We start from the raw sequence: 15,747 nt of genomic DNA, 5'->3' as shown, positions 1-15,747 counted from the left end.
GAAACAAAGAAGGTCATTATACAAGGATAAAGGTGTCAGTTCATCAAGAGAATATAACAATCATAAGCACATATGCACCCAATATTGAGGCAACTAAATATATTAAGCAAATACTAACAGATCTAAAGGGAGAAATAGACAACAATATTAGTAGGGGACTTAAATACCTCATTTTCAATAATGGCTAGATCATCCAGACAGAAGATCAATAAGAAAATATTAGACTTGAACTATACTTTAGACCAAATGCACCTGACAGACATATACAAAACATTTCATCCAACAGCAGCAGAATACACATTCTTCTCAATCACACACCAAACATTCTCCAGGATAGATCATATTATAGATAACAAAATAAGTCTTAGCAAATTTAAAAAGATTGAAATTATGCCAAGTATTTTTTCTGAACACAATGGTATGAAACCATAAATCAATAACAGGAGAAAAACTGGAAAATTCACAAATATGAAAATGAAACAACACACTCCTGAACAATGGGTCAATGAAGAATCAAAAGGGAGATCAAAAAAAAAAATCTTGAAACAAGTAGAAATGGAAACACAATACAACAAAACTTATAGGATGCAGCAAAAACACTCTAAGAGGGAAGTGTATAGTGATAAATGCCTTCATCAAGAAAAAAAAAAAAGATCTCAAATAAACAACCTAACTGTACACCTTAAGAAACTAGAAAAAAGAGGAACAAACTCAGCCCAAAGCTAGCAGAAGAAAGGAAATAACAAAGATCAGAACAGAAATAAATTAAACTGAGTCCAGAAAAACAACAGAAAAGATCAACAAAACTAAGAGCTGTTGGTTTTTGTTTTTTGAAAAGATAAACAAAAGTTGACAGTTAGTTACATTGAGAAAACTAAGAAAAAGAAGAAAGAAGGCTCAAATAAATAGAAGACTCAAATAAATATAAAATCAGAAGTTAAAAAGAAGACATTACAACCAATACCACAGAAATACAAAGGATCATAAGGGACTACATGAACAGTTTACACCAACAAATTAGATAACCTAGAAGTAATGGATCAATTCCTAGAAACTTACAACCGACCAAAACCAAGTCATGAAGAAATAGAAAATCTGAACAGACCAATAATAAGTAAGGAGATTGAATAGGCAATCGAAAATCTTCTAACAAAGAAAAGCCCAGGACTAAAAGGTTTCCTTGATGAATTCTACCAAACATTTAAAGAAGAATTAATGCCAATTTTTCACAAAGTCTTCCAAAAATTTGAAGAGAAGGAAGCACTCTCAAACTAATTTTACAAGGCCAGCGTTACCCGATATCAAAGCTAAACACTACAAGAAAAGAAACCTACAGCCCATGTTCCTGATGAATATATATGCAAAAATCCTCAAAATATCCCAAGCTGAATTCGAGAGCACATGTAAAGGATCTTATACCATGATCAAGTGGATTTATCCCTGAGACATAACTATGGTTCAACATGAACAAATCAGTAAATGTGATACACCACATTAATAGAATGAAAGATAAAAACCACGATTTTCTCAACAGATGCAGAAAAAGCATTTGATGAAATACAACATCCTTTCATGATAAAAACTTTCAACAAAAGGGGTATAAAAGGAACACACCTCAACATAATAGAAGCCATAGATGACAAGCCCACAGCTAACATCACACCCAACAGTGTAAGGTTGAAAGCTAAAACAGTGGTTTTAAAACGCGTCTGCAAATTCTTTTATACTCCTTACATTAAGATACGTGGTCTATGTTCCCTAGCCTTGCACCCGGGAGCCTAAAAGGAAAATGGGGAAATTCCTTTCATCTCCTTGACCTTGGTATCCCTACTTCCTTCCTTGTTCTACAGAAAGTGTTTTATTTCAAAAAGCAGAGCGCTTAATAACAGCCAGAGGTCACATCCTGTGGTCTGACTGGGTATAGCCCCTACCTCCCCTACCGCTCCTGATCTTAGAAGGAAAACAGGCCAGCATCAACTCATACTTTTCTCTATCTCCTAACAGCTTCCTCAGGGCAGGGTGATGGCTCGGCCGATTTATTACTCCATCCTGTGATTCATCCAGAAGAATAAGGGCCTCTCACCCACTGACTTTCTCCCTATTCCTGTGTGCTCTCTATAAAAAGTAGGCAGAGCCACCAGAGGGGAAGAGAGGCTGAGACCAACTCAGAAACCAGCAACTGCCATGGTGAAGCTCAAGTCCTCACCCCCCAGCACAGAGGTCTCTGTAGTCCTCCTGTGTCTACCGCTCACAACAGCCGCCTTCAGCACCCAGGTGCTCGCTCAGCCAAGCAAGCCCCCCTCTTCTTCCCTTTGAAGCACATCACCCCATCTCTAGGTCATGATGGGCCTTCAGAGCAGAGGGGTATCCACACTCTCACTTTAACAACTGTTTTTACAAGATCGGAAAAGTCTGAGAAGGATAAGGAATAAGCCTGACTGCACGGCTGCTCCTGGGCAAAGCTGGGATGGGAATTCCAGCTGTGGACACCAAATTCAGCTCCTTCCAGAACTCCAGCTCTGGAAACATGATCCTAGTGCAGTTACTACCCTGGCTCCTTTCAGCAGTGTTTGGGGACCAGGATATCAAAGAGAGAGGGTCTGTACCAGTGGGTGTGCAGAATATTTCCAGATATGGTGGCGGGCAAAGGAGGAGACCCAGAACCTGGACTCCAGAGACGTATCTCTGCAGAGGCAGTGGGTATCAGGAAAATTCATGACTGGGCATAGATTGGCTGGAGCCTAATAGAGGACCCATACCTGAGGTCCTCTTGCCCTAAGGAATTGTGATATTCTATTCGCCCCTCCAAGCATGTCAGCCCGGAGTTGCAGTCAGTTCTTCTCCTCTCATTTGGTGATGGTGCCCTCCCACTTTACAGCACATGCAAGTGAGACGGAGAGTTTAAGGAACACCTCAAAGGGCAGACCACTGGGTTTAGGATGGGCAGTTTCCCTTTTCTTTGACTCCTCCTTCTATGGTTCTCTACTTTATAAACAGAAAGCCCCGGAACACAGTCTAAGTAGCCTTTCTTTTGTTGTTTCACTAAGAAGAAATTAATCATTCAACCACCTGCTACTATAGACTCACCAATAAGTAGATCCCCATCCAAAAGCTGGAGAGCTACAGAAGAATTATCAGCAGCCAGTGTCCCCAGGAAGCTGTGATGTGAGTGGACCACGACCACCCACGTTCAACCCTCAGTCCTGAGTTCTTCCCCCGGGGCAGTGGATAGGGTTATTATCAGACTGAGCTGGAGATGCTTTAAACCATCTCTAATCCAATTCTAGAAATTTTCCATTGGGAAAACTGAATTCAAGAAAATAAAGAGACTTCTCCCTCCCAGGTCCTGTCCAGTCATTGGTTCAGCTCTACAGTTCCTTCATCCAGGAGCCAGGATGGTTTCCCCTGGACCAGCAAAGAAAGGCAGCCGCTTCTCCTAAGGCCCCTTCTTCCTCCTCCATCCCTGGGCCAGCTCCATCATCCAGACTATTGAGCCAGGCATGTTTCCTATACAGTAGGTTACACTCCCAGGCCTGAATACTCAAGGGTCCCCATCTAACTGTGCCGTCTCTCCTCCACAGCTTCAAGCCCAAACTGGCCAAGGAGGTCTGTGCTGACCCCAAGCAGAAATGGGTCCAGGATGTCAGGACAAGAAAACTCAAACACCAAAGCTTTGACACTCATGGGTGCACTGAAGCCAAGCTGGCACCTGAGAAACAATTAATTTATATTCCCTATCCTTCCCAAGATGCATTCTGCGATAATTGTATTATAATTCTAAAGAATGTGAGCTTTGCATAATAATTTGAATCATAGTTTTTCTTCCGTAATATTTTACATTTTTAAAAGTAATATTCTAATTTAATGTGACATGGAATTAATTCAGTTAATTAATTTAATAAAAGTGGGATTTAAATGCAGACCCTTGGACACATCACATCACATCAGTACCCTAAAATCTACAGGGCGCTCCTCTCCCCTCTACCTCACTGATTTGCCATTAAAAACCTAAAATGTGTAGTATTGATTAGACATTCAGCAGCAGCAGCAGCAAGGAAGCTAATATCTCAGGTTGAAGAGATGGAGGTTCATGTTACAAAGGGTCAAAGCTGTGAGGTCCTGCTGCTGAAACTGTAGCTCCAAGGAGAGAGTATGAAAAATATACATTAGTCATATATTGGCTGTTTTTGTCTTCATTTGTTAAAGTATTGCAAGAAAGAGATGAGCTCAGAAAAGAATGGACAAGTTTTAAAGTAGAAATGAAATGGAACAAAGTCTCCAGATCCAGAACCTGAGATTGTTGGGAAAGCCATCTGTTTCTGGGTCCCAAACCTTAAAAGAAGGAATTTAAGGGGGAAAAGTAAAAGAATTTTAGTAATAAAATTCAGAAAAAGAACTCTTAGTTGGATGAAGTGACTTAGGGCAAAATCAGATTGAAGTTGTAGCCTTGCCATTTCAAGCTCCATTAAGAAGAGGAAGAGAAAGAGAAAGAGAGAGAGGGAGAAGAAAAAGCAGAAACCATTTGAGAAGTTTATCCAGAAATAAACTTGGGCTGTGGTTTTTGGCATATGAAATTGACTGAGTGGAAAGGTATCAGCCTACTAAGTTATCAAGAGAATTATACTATATTGCCATTAAAACAGTGAATGAATGAGCTTGGACTGGAAAAAAAAACAAACAGACAAAAACGAAGAGAGAAGCCATTGACAGTTCAAGATGAAAACAAACTCCAAATACTACAGCGCAGCAAGCAGTCTTCAAAGGCTGCAGAGCCCCCGTAGAAGATCATGTCTCTCTTCCACACCCACTTCAAAGGTGGCCAAGGGGAATAATGTGAAAGGAGGGTTCTCACAAAGGCAATCAGGAGCCAGGATCAGAAAGACAAAAGAGACTCCCCAGATTGCAGAATCAAGCCTCATCAAGGGTGAGGGACTTTTCCAACCTCTGCCTGAAGGACTGCAGGATTGCGACAGAGTACTGTCCACTGGGGTCTACCATCTTCCCCTCCGTGAATGAGGGTGTTGATGGCAAGTAGCCTGTCCTCTGCAAACTTGATATATTACATTAGGGGCAAACAGTTTGTCTTTTTAGTTCATAGGTCGCTGGACAAAATATATCCGTATCTTCACCTGACAGAGAGGACCACCTGCCATCCAGAGATCCTGGACATTTAGGTTGATGCAATGACTACATAGGACCTTGGGTTGTCTCTCTCTCGGGGATAGGTTAATTGTGTTAACCTATGTTGAGAAGGAAGTGAGCAAAGGACAGACTATGATAGAAACGATCAGCCCTAATCAAAATTTATGTGCTCCTCTTCATTTCTCAGCCTCCTTTGCACTTAGACTAGAGTCATGTGATGCATGAAGGTCAACAGGATGTAGACAGATGTGATATAAACTGCATCCATGCCTGGTTCTTTGAAACATCCTACACAATCTATCCACTCTCTCTCTCCCTGCCTCAGTGAACTTGGAGGCCACACGTTCCAGATGGTGGCTGTAATTTACAAACAAGCTGGATCTTAGTCACTCCTCAGAAGAGAGCACTCTTGACAAAGCAACCTGACCAATATCAGGCTGTGACATAAACAGAAAATAAATGTTGCAATAAGCTACTGAGATTTTCATGATTGTTTTCGTTGAAGCATAGGCTAGCTTTACCGTGACCAATGGCTCAGGAAAATACTTCCAGCATTCTGGGCCTCAGTTTTACCCTTTGTATGAAAGACTGAAGTTGATTGCTCCAAAAGGACTATATGAGATAATATAATGAACAATAAGAGTCTTTTAAATACAAGACTTTTAAATATAAGGTTTTTTATTTATCTATTTATTTATTTATTTTTATAATTTTTAGTGGGGTATAGTTGATTTACAATGCTGTGTTAGTTTCAGGTGTGCATCAAAACGAATCTGTTATACATATACATATATCCACTCTTTTTTAGTTTCTTTTCCCATATAGGCCATTACAGAGTACTGAGTAGACTTCCCTCCCTGTGTTGTACAGTAGGTCCTTATCAGTTATCTATTTTATATACAGTAGTGTGTATGTGTCAATTCCAATCTTCCAATTTATCCCTCCCTCTCTTACACCACTGGTAGCCATAAGTTTATTTTCTACATCTGTAACTCTATTTCTGTTTTGTAGATAAGTTCATTTATAGCCTTTTTTAAGATTCCACAGATAAGTGATATCATATGATATTTGTCTTTCTCTGTCTGACTTACTTCACTCAGTATGACAATCTCTAGGTCCATCCATGTTGCTGCAAATGGCATTATTTTGTCCTTTTTATGGCTGAATAATATTCCATTGTATATATGCACCACAATTTCTTTATCCATTCCTCTGTTGATGGACATTTAGCTTGCTTCCATATCCTGGCTATTGTAAATAGTGCTGCAGTAAATATTGGGGTGCATGTATCCTTTCAAATTATGGTTTTCTCTGGATATATGCCCAGGAGTGGGATTGCTAGATCATATGGTAGCTCTATTTTTAGTTTTTAAGGAATCTCCATACTGTTCTCCATAGTGACTGTACCAGTTTACATTCCCACCAACAGTGTAGGAGTGTTCCCTTTTCTCCACCCCCTTTCCAGCATTTATTGTTTGTAGATTTTTTTGATGATGGCCATTCTGACCAGTGTGAGGTGATACCTCATTAAGGAAACAATCCCATTTACCATTGCATCAAAAAGAATAAAATACCTAAGAATAAAGCTATCTAAGGAGGCAAAAGACCTATACCCAGAAAACTATAAGATATTGATGAAAGAAATAAAAGATGACACAAACAAATGGAGAGATATACCATGTTCTTGGATTGGAAGAATCAATATTGTGAAAATGACTATACTACTCACAGCAATCTACAGATTCAATGCAATCCTTATCAAATTACCAATAGCATTTTTCACAGAATTAGGCCAAAAAATTTTACATTTTGTATGGAAACACAAATGATCATGAATAGTCAAACAATCTTGAGAAAGAAAAACAGGGTAAGTGACCTGGAAGATAAAATAGTGGCAATAACTACTGCAGAGCAGAATAAAGAAAAAAGAATGAAAAGAACTGAGGACAGTCTCAGAGACCTCTGGGACAACATTAAACGCACCAACATTCGAATTAAAGGGGTCCCAGAAGAAGAAGAGATAAAGAAAGGGACTGAGAAAATATTTGAAGAGATAATAGTTGAAAACTTGCCTAATATGGGAAAAGATATAGTTAATCAAGTCCAGGAAGAACACAAAGTCCCATACAGGATAAATCCAAGAAGAAACACGCCAAGACACATATTAATCAAACTATCAAAAATTAAAGATAAAGAAAAAATATTAAGAGCAGCAAGAGAAAAGCAACAAATAACCTACAAGGGAACCCCCATAAGGCTAACAGCTGATCTTTCAGCAGAAACTCTGCAAGGCAGAAGGGAGTGGCAGGACATATTTAAAGTGAAGAAAGGGAAAAACCTACAACCAAGATTACTCTATCCAGCAAGGATCTCATTCAGATTCGACGGAGAAATTAAAACCTTTACACACAAACAAAAGGTAAGAGAATTCAGCACCACCAAACCAGCTTTACAACAAATGTAAAGGAACTTCTCTAGGCAGGAAACACAAGAGAAGGAAAAGACCTACAATAACAAACCCAAAACAATTAAGAAAATGGTAATAGGAACATACATATCAATAATTACCTTAAATATAAATGGATTAAATGCTCCCACCAAAAGACATAGACTGGCTGAATGGATACAGAAACAAGACCCGTATATATGCTGTCTACAAGAGACCCACTTCAGACCTAGGGAAACATACAGACTGAAAGCAAGGGATGGAAAAAGACATTCCATGCAAATGGAAATCAAAAGAAAGCTGGAGTAGCAAGTCTCATATCAGACAAAATAGACTTTAAAATAAGGACTATTACAAGAGACAAAGAAGGACATTACATAATGATAAATGGATCAATCCAAGAAGAAGATAGAACAATTGTAAATATTTATACACCCAACATAGGAGCACCTCAATACATAAGGCAAATGCTAACAGCCATAAAAGGGGAAATCGACAGTAACACAATCATAGTAGGGGACTTTAACACCTCACTTTCACCAATGGACAGATCATCCAAAATGAAAATAAATAAGGAAGTACAAGCTTTAAATGATACATTAAACAACATGAACTTAATTGATATTTATAGGACATTCCATCCAAAAACAGCAGAATACACTTTCTTCTCAAGTGCTCATGGAACATTCTCCAGGATAGATCATATCTTGGGTCACAAATCAAGCCTTGGTAAATTTAAGAATATTGAAATCGTATCAAGTATCTTTTCCGACCACAACACTGTGAGACTACATATCAATTACAGGAAAAAAACTGTAAAAGATACAAACCCATGGAGGCTAAACAATGCACTACTGAATAACCAAGAGATCACCGAAGAAATCAAAGAGGAAATCAAAAAATACCTAGAAACAAATGACAATGAAAACATGATGACCCAAAACTCATGGGATGCAGCAAAAGCAGTTCTAACAAGGAAGTTTATAGCAATACAATCCTAACTCAAGAAACAAGAAACATCTCAAATAAACAACCTAACCTTATACCTAAACAATTAGAGAAAGAAGAACAAAGAAACCCCCAAAGTTAGCAGAAGGAAAGAAATCCTAAAGATCAGATCCGAAATAAATGTAAAAGAAATAAAGGAAACGATCACAAAGATCAATATGACTAAAAGCTGGTTCTTTGAGAAGATGAACAAATTTGATAAACCATTAGCCAGACTCAGCAAGAAAAAAAGGAAGAAGACTGAAATCAATAGAATTAGAAATGAAAAAGAAGTAACGACTGGCAGTGCAGAAATGCAAAGGATCATGAGAGATTACTACAAGCAACTTTATGCCAATAAAATGGACAACCTGGAAGAAATGGACAAATTCTTTGAAAAGCACAACCTTCTGAGACTGAACCAGGAAGAAATAGAAAATACAAACAGGACAATCACAAGCACTGAAACTGAAACTGTGATTTAAAAACTTCCAACAAACAAAAGCCCGGGACCAGATGGCTTCACAGGCGAATTCAATCAAACATTTAGAGAAGAGCTAACACCTATCTTTCTCAAACTCTTCCAAAATAAAGCAGAGGGAGGAACACTCCCAAACTCATTCTATGAAGCCACCATCACCCTGATACCAAAACCAGACAAAGATGTCACAAAAAAAAGAAAACTACAGGCCAATATCACTGATGAACATAGGTGTAGAAATCCTCAACAAAATACTAGCAAACAGAATCCAACAGCACACTGAAAGAATCATACACCATGATCAAGTGGGGTTTATCCCAGGAATGCAAGGATTCTTCAATATACGCAAATCAACCAATGTGATAAACCATATTAACAAATTGAAGGAGAAAAACCATATGATCATCTCAATAGATGCAGTGGTCCTGGGGTGTAGCAGTGGCTGGTCACAGCCCCACCCTCACGGAGGTAGTCTTCTAGCCAGACAGACAACAGTGACAAAAACAAAAACAAACAAACAAAAATGGTCATGAAGAACCTAGGGGCAAGACGGGAATAAAGACACAGACCTACTAGAGAATGGACTTGAGGATACGGGGAGGGGGAAGGGTAAGCTGGGACGAAGTGAGAGAGTGGCATGGACATATATACACTATCAAATGTAAAATAGATAGCTAGTGGGAAGCAGCTGCACAGCACAGGGAGATCAGCTCAGTGCTTTGTGACCACCTAGAGGGGTGGGATAGGGAGGGTGGGAGGGAGAAGCAAGAGGGAGGAGATATGGAGATATATGTAAATGTATAGCTGATTCAGTTTGTTATACAGCAGAAACTACAAGAAAGATGTTAAAAAAACAATAAAAATAAAAAAATAAAACACACCACATTGCCTTAGGGATTTTGTTAGTGGTCCCCAAGCTTAAGGTCTCTATTCTTTTTTTTTTTTTTTAAGAAAGGATTGGAATAAAATGAACGTTAATGTCTCTTTCAATTCTGTGTATAACTTTGCATTATTAGAGGAAATCTGGAGCAGAGCTGCAAAACAAACAAGGAGTCTGGCTTCCTGGGATCCTTGGCCACTGATCATCAGTCATTCTTTGGAAAACAGTCAGGAAGGTCAGATTTCATTTGTTAAAGATTTCATTTGTTAACGTGAGGACCCACGTTCTGCCCGTCACTCAGAGTCATTCCTGACCAAAGTCCCACATTTATCAGGCTCCAGGCCAGAGGCAAGTAATGGATCCAGCTCACAACACCACTGAGTGACGAATTTCCAAGGAAGAGAGGCGTGACAGCCAGTGAAGCTGTCCCCACCTGTAAGAGCCAGCCAGGCAACTGGACAAAACAGCTGCTGAACTTAAATGTTTAAAGATTTAGTTTATTTCTACCTACTGAGGTTTCTCTGATCCAGATGAAATCCAGAGCTTTGGAGGGAAACACAGGAATGTAAAGTTCCTTGCTAATAGGGCCCTCTAAAAACCCAGGAGAGTTATGAAATTATTCCTCCTAAGAGAACATAATCACTCAACCTTGTCAGCCAAACATGTTTGAATGTGCCAAACTTGTTATATTGACACAGCTTTGAAGGGCTTTGTTCCTCCACTAGTGTAACTCAGGCATTCTGGGAGAATGTCCCTAGCATAACATGCCTTTATTTGGAAACAGTTGGGAAAATTGGAGAGAAGATGTTGATGAAACCATCTGGTCAGACTCAAGGTCCTTCTCTAGCATCCCCTGGCCCACAAAATCTACCCCCTTTCTAAATACTAATATATAGGAATTTCCACTTACACAGAGTAACAGAGTGATCACTCCACAGAGCACTTTATATATATATTAACTCATTTGTTTCACCCAACAATTCTCTAAGGTAGGCACGATTATTATTCCCATCTTAACCTAGCAGAGAGTGGCTAGTAAGTTGTCCATGGTATCAAAGCTAATTAGTGGCAGAGCCATCACCCAAACTCAGGATCCTGATTCCAGAGACCATGCTAGACAACTTCATCTGGAGCTGAGCAGGAAAGAACAAGGAAAATCCAGATTTCCTGGTCTCTACTTGGTTCCTTTTTAGGTACTTGTAGACCAGTTACTCTAGATGGGAGCTGAGAGACCATGTAGGCCAGTAAGTGAACTCTCTTAATCTCGTGTCCATGATGGACATGACCAGTCAGCCACATCACTGTCGTCTACTAATGCAAGGCAAGCCCTCAGAGTCCTTCTCAACACACCTCTCTGTGCCACCTGTACCAATCTGATATGGGAGTGTAAAGGAAAAGCCCGGAAAGGGCCTTGCAGTCCCTCCATACCAGTATTCAATTCTGTATTCACCGCAGTGACCCCATTAAAGACTTTAATTAAGGACCTCATTAAAAGACCCCATTAATAATGACCTCCCCTTGCCCCGTCTCCTACTAGAGGGCCTAGTGTTGTGCACGAAGAGGATACATGTGGGTTCTTGTCTCCTCTTTCTCTTTGGTATTTTTAGCCATTGGGCACCTCGTCTGCAATGTGTGCTCAGGAAGTGAGGTTGAACTAGATTGCTGATTTTCCAAACGTGTTCCTTGAATCCTTGGGGTGTGAGGGCATGTGGGCCACCTATTATGCTTCAAACAGACCCAATCCACTACAGTGTATTTGATGAACAAGCTTTGGCTATTTGATTCCATTTGGAAAAGGCTTTAGCGGCTAAGCAAATAGTTTAGAAATGCACAGGAACCTCCATACTGTTTTCCATAGGGGATGCACCAATTTCCACTCCCACCAATAGTGTACAGGGGTTCTCTTTTCTCCACGTCCTCACCAACACTTACTGTGCCTTGTCTTTTTTATAAAAGCCATCCTAAGAGGTGTGGAGTGATACCTCATTATGGTTTTGATTTGTATTTCTGGGGAGATGTTTGTCAAAGTCTACAGACATTCAGTTATAAGATGAATGAGTTCTGGGGGTCTAATGTACAGCAAGGTGACTCCAGTTAATAATACTATATTATATACTTGAAATTTGCTAAGAGAGTAGATCTGAAGTGTTCTCACCATGCATATGCCCCAAAAAGTTAACTATGTGTGGTGATGGAGGCGATGGATGTGTGGGTTAACTTAATTGCAATAATCATTTCATAATGCATGTGAATATCAAACCATCATACTGTACACCTTCAATATATACAAACTTTATTTGTCAAATTTCCTTAACAAAGCTGAGTAAAGAATGCACAGGAAGTCAAGATAAATAAGAAATATTCAGTTCTGATGTCCTATAACACTAAAATTCCAGGGCACTAAGATTCTGTGACCACGAGATTGAATTATGGGGTGAGTTTCTCATGTGCTACAATTCCTGGGTTCCCAGAGACCAAGCAATGTTCAGAGCTGCTGAGATCTCTCTGCATTTGGTTGGGAGCCTAGCAGAAGTTTTAGGGCCCCTTTCTGGCCTCTAAAATCCTAAAGACCACCATGTGAACAAAGGGACGAGGCAAGGTGCTTGAATCTCCTCATCTCTTCATGCCCTTGGTCTCCCTGACTCTTCCCCCACTGCAGATGGTTCATTTCAGAGAAAGCAGAGCTTGTAAAAATGACCCTCTAGGTTACCATTTGTGTTCAGTCATTCCAAAAACATGCATGAATGAAAAATGTGTCGTCCCCTCCCCCAAGGTTGCCTCTTATGTCCTGTTAACTTGATGGAATCCAGAACAGCAATTCAGGACCTGCCTTTGTCATGATTTGTTCATGACCCTAGCCAAGCAAAGGTTTCCCTGGAAGCTCCCACGCCCTGTGCTGTCTTTAAAAGGCATGCAGAGCAGCCAGAGCTGCAGAGAGGCTGAGACAAACCCAGAAACCAACAGCTCTCAGGTTGAAGCTGGTAACCTCCCCCCTCAACATGAAGGTCTCTGCAGCACTTGTGTGTCTGCTGCTCGCAGCAGCCGTCTTCAGCACCCAGGTGCTGGCTCAGCCGGGTAAGTCCCTTCTCTCTCTACAGCAAAGCTGATCACCACCAGAACTGTCAGATCAGCAAGAATCTGCAGAGACTTGCTGCAGACCCCTTCATTTTAAAGACGGGAAAACGGGTCCCATGAGTGACAAGAAGAACCCCGACCTCACAATCAGAGAAAGAGCCAGAACTAGAAACCCAGGTTACTGAGGTCTGTCCCCACATTCTTTCCTGACATGAGTACTGAGAGTGATGTTGTGTCCATCCATAATCTGGCTGCCTTCTCATGCTTGGGGATGGGGGCACACAAAAGAAAGACCCTCTCTTATTGCAGGCACAGGGGGCATTTTTGTCAGTGGTGGAGAGAAAAAATAATGCTTTGACTGTACACCCCAAAATTTTACTGGATCCCCAGACAGTTTTCAGAAACAGTGGTTAGAGGAAGGGAATGAGGTCCCAGGGGAATCTCTCAAGGTGACATGTTGTGATTGTATCTATATGTTTGTATCATAACTCATGTTTTCATCCTCTGATGGCTTAGATTTACTGCATGTATCAGTATGAATAAGACAATGCATGCTGTGGTAACAAACAATCCTAAATTATCAATGGCTTAAAACAACAAAGGTTAATTTCTTACTCATACTAACTATCTATAATGTATTGGCTAGAGCTTTTACTTCATATGCTCAGGACTCTGGATTGATGGGGCAATTGATGGATTGGGAACATCGCTGCTTACTGTAATGAAGGAAAAGAAAGCTCTCAAGGGTCTTGCGCTGACAATTACAAAAGCTACCTTAGAAATGATACTTGTCACTTTGTCTTCTCACTTATTGCTCAAAACTCGTTAATGGTTCCAATCAACCAAAAGTGGCCAAGACTTGCAAGTCTACCATGCGTCCAGAAAACAGAGAATGGAGAGTATTTGATGAACAGTATTATGACTATCACTTAGTGACATAGCTGTTCGTAATGACAAAGTTGGAGCTTATTGCATGGACCAAGCTTTTTCCGTATTCTTGCCTGTAGCGATGGGTCCCTACTGTACAGCTGGGGACACCAAATCAAAGGCGGAGGTACAGGACCTCAGAGCAGATGGGTTCTGCCTCCATCTCTTACATTTCCTTGCCTTCCTGAAATTTCTTTCCTTACAAAGTCATGCTTAAAAATTATCTACATATCATTAGTGCTCAGTCTTTCTATTCATTTCTCCCCGGTTCAGCTTCTGTCCCAACCGTCTGCTGCTTTAATGTGGCCAGAAGGAAGATCTCCTTTCAGCGACTGCAGAACTACAGAAGAATCACCGACAGCAAATGTCCCCAGAGAGCTGTGATGTAAGTAGACAAAACCTACCCTCTCCCAGCCCAAAATTCCATTTCTGGGGGATAGAGCTCTTGAAACTGCATTAGAGTTACCTGGAGCCTTACCCTTAGAGAGTTCCATCTCTATAATCCAATCCATGAGTTTTCACAACAGGAAAATTTCCCTCTAGCTCCCTGCCTGGAAGTTTGTTCAGGTCATACCAGTTCCTTCGAGTCAGGAGCAAGAATGGCTTTACTGAGCCATGAAGAGCAGCCACTGACCCTCAGCATCCCATCCTTCCTCTATGTCCTTCCTCTGCTCCCATGGTAACCCATTCATCCCATGGCAGATGGTCCTGGAAGGTTTAGGATTAAATCGGCACAAGTTTCAAAGAGGATCCTTAATAAGTTCTTTCCCTCTCTCCCACAGCTTCAGCACCAAGCAGGCCAAGAAGTTCTGTGTTGATCCCCAGGAGAAGTGGGTCCAGGATGCCATGAAGTACCTGGACCAAAAATCCCAAACTTTGAAACCATAAATATTCACCTTTTAAAACCAAACCAGAGCCTCAAAATGCTTGATTCATTCTCCTGATCTTCCTAAGATGTATTCTGAGATAACCTCATTCCAAAAGGAATGGTTTTTATTTAATAATTAAAAATATATATATTGCATATAAGTTATTGACTTTTTAAAAAATCCTCTGCCATGAATTTTTGTTCCTTTTGAAATGTAAAGCTTTGGTTGGGTCCCTCCCCCTCTGTGAGGCCCAAATCAATCCCCTGCAATGTATGAGTAATGTTGTCTCTCTCCTCTTTAATTCCCTGGAATCTTGTAAAGGTCCTGGCAAGGATCATCGATACAAAAATGTTTTGTATTTTTAAGAAGACATTGCTCTTGTGAACCAAAGGTGTGGCTCATAATGTTAAATGGAAATACATGTTATTTTAAGAATTCAGAAAATATATTTTTATTACAGTCAGCAGTCGTATATTTTGTGGGGAATCCACATTGAGCTGGGAGGGAGAAAGACGGAAGTAGGGGTGAGAGGTATGGTTATGGGGACGGTAACGGTGTTCCTGAGAAATGGCCTTTTGGTTCTGCTGGTCTGCAATGAGATTCAGGGTAAAACTGACAAGACCAGACAAAACCTTTCCATCCCTCTAATTCCAGTGCCCAAGAGAGGTTTCCCAGACCCCAGGTACTTCAGTCTCTTATTCAGCAGGACTCTCACCACCATTCCTTGCCTGGCCAGCCCCATGCTTGCCCCAAATCTCTCCCATGACCCGTTGCAACAGCCTGTGATATTCTCCCTGTGCCTGACATTACTCCTCTGATCATCCTCCAACCCAAGATAAACAGAAGAGAGACATTGGGAAGTCAGAGGAAGCCTAGATAACCCTTGACAAGAGGTTTATTTAGACTAAGGCTTTATCAGCACTTAAGGAGGCTTCATCCT

General features: G+C 40.6%; 1 protein-coding gene across 1 annotated transcript; it reads left to right on the top strand.

Moving 5' to 3' along the window:
- The first annotated feature begins 12,882 nt into the window (after window positions 1–12,882).
- On the top strand, window positions 12,883–15,214 carry LOC137754628 (eotaxin-like). The gene is made up of 3 exons (XM_068530430.1): window positions 12,883–13,011; window positions 14,212–14,323; window positions 14,721–15,214. The coding sequence occupies exons 1-3, from the start codon at window positions 12,936–12,938 to the stop codon at window positions 14,824–14,826; spliced, it is 294 nt and encodes a 97-aa protein (XP_068386531.1). The 5' UTR covers window positions 12,883–12,935; the 3' UTR covers window positions 14,827–15,214.
- The last annotated feature ends 533 nt before the right edge of the window (window positions 15,215–15,747 follow it).

Source organism: Eschrichtius robustus, chromosome 20, assembly GCF_028021215.1.
Source record: "Eschrichtius robustus isolate mEscRob2 chromosome 20, mEscRob2.pri, whole genome shotgun sequence".
Taxonomy (NCBI): domain Eukaryota; kingdom Metazoa; phylum Chordata; class Mammalia; order Artiodactyla; family Eschrichtiidae; genus Eschrichtius; species Eschrichtius robustus.
Note: the sequence above shows the minus strand (reverse complement) of the source record. Positions and strands in the feature narration are given on the sequence as shown.